Source organism: Exserohilum turcica (genome assembly GCF_000359705.1).
Source record: "Exserohilum turcica Et28A unplaced genomic scaffold SETTUscaffold_4, whole genome shotgun sequence".
NCBI lineage: Eukaryota > Fungi > Ascomycota > Dothideomycetes > Pleosporales > Pleosporaceae > Exserohilum > Exserohilum turcicum.
The window spans coordinates 2,053,754-2,062,580 of NW_007360247.1; the positions used below are offsets into that span (position 1 = coordinate 2,053,754).

General features: G+C 52.6%; 3 protein-coding genes across 3 annotated transcripts; 1 reads left to right on the forward strand and 2 right to left on the reverse strand.

The window, feature by feature from the left end:
• Positions 1–1,047: 1,047 nt before the first annotated feature.
• SETTUDRAFT_155527 (uncharacterized protein) lies at positions 1,048–1,305 on the forward strand (the record flags this gene model as incomplete). Its single annotated transcript, XM_008030407.1, has 1 exon — positions 1,048–1,305. One exon carries the CDS (start codon positions 1,048–1,050, stop codon positions 1,303–1,305), a length of 258 nt encoding a protein of 85 aa, XP_008028598.1.
• Positions 1,306–3,530: 2,225 nt separating this feature from the next.
• SETTUDRAFT_164464 (uncharacterized protein) lies at positions 3,531–4,705 on the reverse strand (the record flags this gene model as incomplete). Its single annotated transcript, XM_008030408.1, has 1 exon — positions 3,531–4,705. A coding segment is annotated over exon 1 (752 nt), but the record flags the coding sequence as incomplete, so codon positions are not given.
• A 3,021-nt stretch (positions 4,706–7,726) lies between these two features.
• SETTUDRAFT_155529 (uncharacterized protein) lies at positions 7,727–8,356 on the reverse strand (the record flags this gene model as incomplete). Its single annotated transcript, XM_008030409.1, has 1 exon — positions 7,727–8,356. The coding sequence occupies one exon, from the start codon at positions 8,354–8,356 to the stop codon at positions 7,727–7,729; it is 630 nt and encodes a 209-aa protein (XP_008028600.1).
• Positions 8,357–8,827: the final 471 nt, after the last annotated feature.

An 8,827-nucleotide genomic window follows, 5' to 3' on the forward strand; every position in this document is an offset into this window, starting at 1 on the left:
AGACAAAGGCCGAAGCACCACAGACACACTTCAAGCACAAACTCGTATTTGTAAATAAATCTAGTTAGAACGGCCTCGGCCAAAGTCTTACATAGCCTCGAGCTCACTAGACTCTAATGGAACAATAAAAAACATGAGACGCGGGTCAGCATAGATTCAAGGCAAACGATTGATATTGGTACCTATCAAGATCGACCATCCACATATCCCCCCCAATCTCTCCTCTTGGTTTCTCCTCAATCGAAAAAAAGCCATGACGGACTATTCGCTCGAGGCTACTCACGTCGGACACCGCGGGAAGGTGGGAGAGCTCGTCGTCCAATATTCCGACTGACCGAAGCGCGCGACGCTGCAGCATCGCGCACACCTGTCGAATCTCGTGCATTAACACAAAGGCCATACATGAGTGGTAGGAGATACTTATAAAAAGAAAAAACAATCAAGTTGTAGATGAACCTGCGAATTCGTCAATCAATGATGAGGCGTATGGATAAGAGAGTACTTAGCGTGGGTTTGAAGTCGACCCCGAAAGATGAGGAGAAAAATGAAGGAAAAAAGAGAAGGCTTGCGCCTAAAAGCATTACCCGGCCGCGTCGAAACCTGTGAGAAGTAGTAAGATCCAAGAAAATGACAAACCTATGACGGAAGGGTGGGGGAGAAGGGGAGGGGGAAAGAAGGAGGGAAGAGGGGAAGAGAAGGGGGTATCATCATCGTCGCCCTAGACGCAGTTAGCAGTACCATCAGCAAGTTGGCCAGACGAAAACAAAGCCGAAATCCAAATCCCAACCAAATCCCAATCAAATGCGACCCCCGATCCCAACTCAAACAAAGGAAACATAATAAAAACAAAAAAAACCAATCCCAACCCGAACAAAAGAAATCCTCCTCGGTCCGTATCGTTCGCCATATTCGTCGATTGGGTTCCCGTACCGGCGTTCGTATCGCTGTCTCGAAAGACAGTGACCGCCTCATCGATAAAGGCTCGACCGTTCAACTCGATGGCAACCGACATCAACCCTCACCGTCGCCGATTGGGTTCCCGTACCAATGCTCGCATCGCTGTCTCGAGACAGTAACCGCTACATCGATAAAAGCTCAACCGCTCGACTCCGGCTTGGATCGACTCGAACCGACTCGGGCAGAGGTTTTGATTACCCAGGTCCATGCCAACTGGGGGATGTTTCCGGTCACACATCCAACCATCGAGAACCAGCTAAGCGCGATCCAATCCTCTCCGCCAAGAGGGAAGGGACCTGCCGTCGCCGTCTTATCTCGTTTGCGTGGGTTTTGATGTCCCAGGTTTAACCTGCCTGAGAATATGTTTTTACAGGATGACATTCAACCTTTTGGATGTTTTTGGTCGCACATCCAACCGATTCGACACTCGGGTATACTCCTTCTGCGTGCTCCGCCGAAGTGAGATGTTGACGTGACCGAGACCGTTTTGTGCGTGGGTTTTGATTTCCCAGGTTTAACCTGCCTGGGGACATGTTTTTACAGGATGACATTCAACCTTCAAAATTCGAAAACTCGCTCTCTACAGCCTCCGCCGAGACGAGAGATTGATGTAGTCGAGATCTTATTCGCGTGGGTTTTGATACCCAGGTTTGACCTGCCTGGGGACATGTTTTTACAGGGTAACATTCAACCTAGAGACTTGAAAAGTCTTGCCGCGATGAAGAAGTGGCGTCGAGTCCGCATTTTCCTGGGTTTCCGGGATGTTCCTAGACGAGGAGATCGAGGAAATTCCAGTACTTGTGCGTGGCGAGAGGGTGTTCACTACTCCGTATATTCTTCTCGGTCGTAGCCATAGACCTGACTCAGACCGTGTCGAATTCCTGGAGCTGAAACCGAGCAGAGACGGTAGGTCAAGAGATGGTAGCTGCGCTGAAGAACCAGGCAAAGACTACGCAAACTCCGCCTTCATCTACTTGCTGGATTCGGGTGAACTGGGTGCCGAGTAGGCCTTTTGTCGTGGGACGCGGTACGCCTTCATATCGCCAGGCGTTCCGAACCACTGCACCCAAGCATTGTCGCATCCACACCTCCGAGCGTGTAAAAACTTCAGACATGCTCCCCCCTTTTCGCATTGGTACTTGGCGAATACTCCTGGATTGCCTTCGTTGACCTGGTAAGGTTCGCTGAGGAAGGCTGATCGCTCCCCTTTTCGTACGAGTTTCCCAAATGACCTTGGGTGGAACCCATCCTCGAAGGGATAGCAATCGTCCAGGAGTACACCAGTCCACCTCGACTTGGTGCCAACACGGGTGTTCCTGAGGCCATAGAAGCACGGAAACTTCTGCTTGACCTCGGTCCACTTTCCACCTTCGGTCGCCTGCTCGAGAGCTTGTACTCCGTAGAAGTCTCGAACCTGCTCCACCCGGTGCTTCTGGCTGGAGTGCCTGAACTGCGTAACCGGTTTATAAATTGACCTTCCGGTTTCGTATCGTTGCTCCTCCAGCACAGCCTTCTTCATCTGCTGGACCCACATCGTCTCATATGGACGATCGAGCACTGCAGGCTCGTCGGATCCAGTTTTCCACTGGACAGGTCGTTTTGCCGCATGACCTTCATACGGCGTGTAAAGAAGGTAGTCGTTGGAGCCGTCGTCTTGGAAGCGGCGGACAGTCTCCAACTCTTGCGCAAATTGGACCGACTTTGCCTTGGCTGGGCCGGTCTTCTTCAGGCAAGAACCTGATCCAGTGGTGTCGTCCAAAGCACAACGAGTGGCTGCTTTGGCCTTGGAACGAGTGGATGCCACAGGAGCCGAACGAGTAGCTGCTTCCTGGGCGAACCTGCCATAGCGAGTCGGCGGGTTGTAGGTAATTGGTGGCGGATTGAGGGCCGCCGCCAAAATGGCTGACATATCGGGCTGAGGAACTGAAGGCTCAGGACCTCGGCGGATAGTCAACTTTGGCTTGGTAGGAACAGCAGAACGAGTGACTGCTCCTCCAGCCGGGCGAGTGGGCGCTTCCGGGGCCAAATGAGTGGGTGCCTCCGGAGCAGGAAGACGGGATGATACCGGAGCCTGAGCTGGCTTCCGGCGCCCGAGGTAAACGATAGAAACAACCTCGTCGGGCTTCCCCTTGTTGCGGGTGATGATCAACCTCTTTGCCTTTGGTTGGACGGGTGGGCGAACCTCATCAACTGCCGCTTTGCGCCTTCGTTCGGTAAAACGAAGACGGCTTTGCTCTTCTTCCTGGCGGATCTCTTCGAGTTCCGCCGCCCTCTCGGCCATATTCTCCCGGTGAATATGGTATCTCTCAGTAAAACGAACGAGAGACTCTTCCTCCTCTCGCCGAATGGCCTCGGCCTCTGCGGCCCTCGCCGCCCGCCTCTCTTCGTAACGCCTTTCCTCCGCAAGGCGATCCCTCCTCCTCCTCTCCTCCTCCACCCGTCGTGCCTCCTCGGCCGCCCGGCGCCTCTCTTCCTCCTCCTCCCTCCTCCTCTTCTCCTCGGCACGTCGTGCCTCCTCCTCCGCCTCCCTCCTCTTCTCTCCGCGGTAGCGAATGATGTCTTCGATAAGACGTCGCCTCTCCTCCTCCAGCTCCCGCTCCTCCTCCTCCGCCTTCCTCCTCCTTTCCTCCTCTTCCTTCGCCTTCGCCTTCGCCGCCATCCTGGCTTCATGGAGGAGCCGCCTCTCCTCGTAAACCCGGTCCCTCTCCTCCTCCTCCTCCTCCTCCTGCCGCCTCTTCTTCTCCTCCTCTTTCGCCTTCGCCGCCATCCTGGCCTCGTGCAGAAGGCACCTCTCCTCAAACCTCCGATCCCTCTCCGCCTGAGCCGACCTTGTAACGAATGGGTCGCTCAGGTCCGTCTTTGGCTGTGCGGTCGAGCGAGGAAACGATCTTGCTGCAGGAGCAGCGCGGCGTCCCTCGTCCTACTTCAATTAACATCAAACGAACATATTGGAGAAGAAATACTCCAAGCAACCTTCCGAGCAAGCCCAGAAGACCTTTCGGCACTCGAGCTGGAGGCAGGAACGAGTGATGCCTTGCCCGGGGAGGCTGAATTTTCGAGCCGAGACTGTCGCTCGGCAGCGCGTAGAGCGCGTCTAGCACGTATCTCTGCTAGCGAGTCGATTGTCGATGGGGACGGTGCCCCAGATGAGCCAGAACTGGCAGTCGAAACGGAGCGAGTGGAAGGCGCCGTAGCGCGTTCATACCGTGACGACGTGCTGGCCTCGGACACAGAGAGTGTGGTGCCCGATTGTTTTCGACGTGCAAGCCGCTCGGCGAAACGTTTCTCACGCTCAATAGAGCGCTTCTCGTATTCGACACGAGCGGCCGCATACTCCGCAAGAGTCTTGCGGGTTGACCTGGTTTGGTCTCGTGATGCCTCGGAAGACGAAGAGGCAGTGTTGGAACGAGCGGGCCTTGCAGCTGCTCGTTCGGCGCGTGAAGCAGCCGTTGATGTAGAGAACGTCGTACGGGTAGGTACCCGTATGGATGACTCCGTCGAGGAAGTCGTGTTGGTGCCAGCGAGACGCGGCGCTGCCCGCCCAGTGCGCGATGCAACTGGAGCAGGGGCGGTACACATCTCTGCCTGCGATGAGGCAGTACTGGCAGTCGACCGTGAGCGAATGGAAGGCGCCGCAGCGCGTTCTGGTCGTGGCGAAGGCATCAGGGTGGATGACGGCATCCCTGAGCGGCCTTGATGAGTGCCGTTAGGTTGGAGACGTGCAGCGGCACGCTCTTCCCTGGACGACAAAAGCTGCCTGAGTGTAAGCTACATGTAAAAGGCATGAGGGGTATGCACTTACACCTGATCGGTCTTGAGGTGAGCGGTTGCTGCCAGTCTGGATACGCGTGGCGGCGCGCTCCGAGCGTGGCAGGTGAGTCGAAGTCGTGTGGCGGGTGGAAGCCCGCGAAAGCCTGATCGAGGAAGTACTCGAAGACATCTTGAGTGGCTATGGCTGCTTGTACAAGAAGCGGCAGACGACTCAAGTGGTGTGAAGAAGAAGAGAAGGAAAGAGGGAGCGGAGGGGGTTTATATTCCTGACCAGAGCCGCCAAGGACTCACATGAAGACACATGAGGACACATCATCAGCCGGCCTTTGGAATAATTCGAGCGTCATACATTGAGAGAAAATCGCGCTGATAACGTACAATTTGCCTCTCGTCACAGTCCGGCCCCGTCCAGACTGCTATGAAGACAGATCATCCTACATGCCCCCGTCACATGTCACTTCCCAATAGGCCCAGAACCAGAGTGGCTGGCAGGAAGATGTGGCTTCATCACAGCTGTCATTTTCCTACAGGCTCAGAATCAAAGAGGCTGGCACGAAGCCAGATCATCGCTAGGCTACTGCCAGGCTTCCACTACCAGCCACTTCCTTATCGGCCGGGACTCAGAGAAATGGACAGGAAGACGTGGCCTCGCCCCAGCGGCAGTTTCTCTATACGCCCAGAACCGAAGAGGCTGGCAGGAAGGCATAATCCCGCACCAGCCCTTACGCCGCTATCAGCCCATAGAACAGAGCATTTTGATACAGCAGGCTAGCCTCGAGCTAGCGAGGCCTTCTTGCTCAGGAAATCGCCATGATGGCCTGACTTTGCACCAGCTCTTGCTGGATTATGGGCTCATAGCCTAGAGAAACTGCCACGAAGGCCTTATCTCGCCCCGTTCTGGTGCAGGCCTAGAGCTAGAGCGCCTGGCATGACGTCCTATCTGCCCACCCAGGCCAGTTGTCACGCCATTTGACGCCGGCATACTGCCGATCATGCCTTCCAAGAGGCTTCTAGCCACATATGCTGATTCTGGTTGACCGGGGCGACCACAAAGTAAACATTCAAACTACATTCCCCATGCGGTTAGTGCAACAGTGACAGGCTGTGACTTTCCGTCAGCATGCAACTGCCGAGAATGCATACCGTGCAGTTACTGGAAGTGTCTGGATGCTGTGAGACAGGTGGTAGCAGTAACTGCCCATTTTGGCGTGCAGGCGGCTGTCTCCTCGCGAGGGCGTGATGGTGTTGCAGTGCACTTGTGGATTTTCAGTCATACAACAGTCTATCGCGCAACGATCAGCAACACGTTGCAAAATCTTTCTGTTTTATATATGTTTCAAGCCGAAATTCGGTCAGTATTGTCTGTATCTAATCTTAATATCCATTCCATTTCATGATTAATCCTGATTTAAGCAGTATAGACGTATAAACGTACGTCTTCCCTTGAGCCCGCTCATCTGCCACGTTCTCCTATCGCCACACGCAAATATTGTACTCAGACTATCCCGCGAATATCAAATGATCCACTCTCATTTGGTGCTTCGCAAGCCCTCAATCACTTCCGTCCTCCGGTGGTTACCCCAGTTCGTCTTCCACATCAGACCACTGTCTACAAACACCCGATCATGATTCCAGCCGCTAATCATCACAGCGACTTGATCCCACAACCACCATATTCGCATCTCAAACCCGATATTCCCATTACCGCCTTACCGCTGTCATACGCATTTCGATTTCGAACATGAACCCCCATACCTAGACACGCTGCCCTCGAAGAAGTGTCGCAATGTGTCTTACCCTTCGTATAAACCAGATATCTACTCTCGCAGCCACGCGCGAATCAAAGCAGTATCAAAAGACACCTCAATTACGAATCCAACACATTTGAGTACGGCACGGTGAAACAACGTTGAGCAGATCTCATGGATGGACGTTGTTCTCGTCTTAGTCAGCAACTTCCAGCATGGCACGCCTACTTATTGCGGTTTAGTCTGAGAACCAGGGTTGGCGGGCTGCCGCAGCGCTTTAGTCATCTCAACTCTAAATCGACGTGGAATGCTGTATGAGAATGAGATGTTGTGGGTTTCGGGCTGGCTTATGCTTGTCGCATGGTTTGGATGGCATTGCGGGCTACCTGGGAGAGGTCGACGCATGCTAAGCGGCTTCTAGTAAGAAGAACACTCAATAAGTGTTGTTGTTGTTTTCTGTTTAAAGACATGTTGGAGTAGGGGAGATGAGGTGGAAGGAATGCAGGATGGAATGTGTGAAGAATTGTACATGGTAGATGCTCAGATACGGGGATATTTAATCAGTTGGATCTTACGCGTGGGCTCGTGGTCATGACTGAGATTTTGCCAAAAATCGGGCCGTATTTCTCACCGTAGCGTATTCAGACAGGTGGGTCACTTCTCTGTTGTTCTTGGTGGATGTATTTTGTGTAGACATGTGATATGTTGAGGTTTTAAGAGAGGTTTGGCAACTGTTATCATCTTTACGATTTCAACCGCGCTACTTGTGTCTTAGTTTGGTACAAGTTATTTTGATTTGGCTACGCATGATTTAGGAAGCATAGTGCGCTTCTTGTGCTACATGTTGTATCACACGTGTTCATCGTGCCGCAAGAAGCCAGTCTTTGTAGTGTTGGTACCAGTATCGCATCTATTCGTTGACTCTTTATTTCATCGTGTCGTAGGGCGAAAATTGCTTTGTTTGTTGTCTGATGATTTCTTGAGTTGCGATTATAGGCAATTTCCATTGATTATTTTAAAGCCGGGTTTCTACTAGACATCCAGGTCCAAACGTGGCGCAAGTTTCTCTCAGGTGTAATAACAACCCTGAATTCCACGACCATTGCAAAGACCGAGTCAGGCCTGATCAAACAATCCATGTCTCCTATAAAGCCATAATCATGATTCCGTGATTCATGTTCCTATTTTGCGTATCTTGTGGTAAAGTTGGAGAGCCGTGGGATAATCAAGTCCTTCCATAAACCCCACAATCACAACTTGATATTCTCCCACTCTTCTCCCTGCGGAAACCCCAAATGAAACCTCCCACACTTTGCAAAATCCAACAGCGCCTCCTCAGCGATATGAAAATCCGCCACTCTCCCGCCAACCTCCTCGCTGGTATCCAGAAAATGCGCGTGCACACGCGGACCACTAATACTGCGCATCCACTCGGGCACAATGAAGCCAAAAATCATACCGTCGATTTCACTCTGATTGGGCCCGTGCTCAAACTCAATCGACTGGAAACGGCCGAAGATGCGGAATGGCATGAGTGTATTGACGCCTTTGGTCGGGCCCATTTGGTCCGAGGACGTGAGTTCCTCAAGCGCGTCTAGCGAGATGGCTGGAATTTTGATGCGGAAGTTGGGCTCGTATACAGTGACCAAGGCCAGGGGCAGGCGTGCTTCCATGGGCGCTGGTTTCGCTTTTCCGTCTCTGGAAATAGCATGTGCTTGTTGGCCTTTTAGGATCATCAGACTACCGTCTTCATAGACACCAATGCCATCGGTGCCGTGCGATGTTAGGTCTGCTGTTCGCGGTTGGCCCTTGTTGAAGCCCGCATTGAGAGCAGCGTAGGTGGAGAATTGGAAAATGTCGTTTGGTATTGAGCCGACCATTTTAGCGGCACTGATGTGTAGTATTGGTCTAGTTTAGGGAAGTTTTGATAGTTTTTTGTCGGTTTTGCATGCAATGGTGGCTTGATGGTATTCAAGGTTGATTGAGGGTCCGGGGTAACCTGCATGGACGCGCAATGACCTACAGTGCCCGTGCACCAGATGAGCACCATCGCCAGTTGAGCACCCCCAACAACTCAATATAGTCAACAAGATGAGGCTGTAGAGCCACTACAAATCGTAATAAAATTGCGCAAAGCTAGGATTATACTATATATAGGCCTACGAAAGTTTTGGCTTATTCAGAAATTTTTTTGGAGGGCGTTATTGGTCGTTGCCGTCGACTACGCGGTGGAGCAGCTCGTGCAACCCTTGCGGCTCCCACCACAGCTGGAGCAACACCACTACACTTTTGACGCTTTGTAGCTGGCTTATGAGGTTTGACGCTTGGCGCTTACCTAATTGGGGCAATTG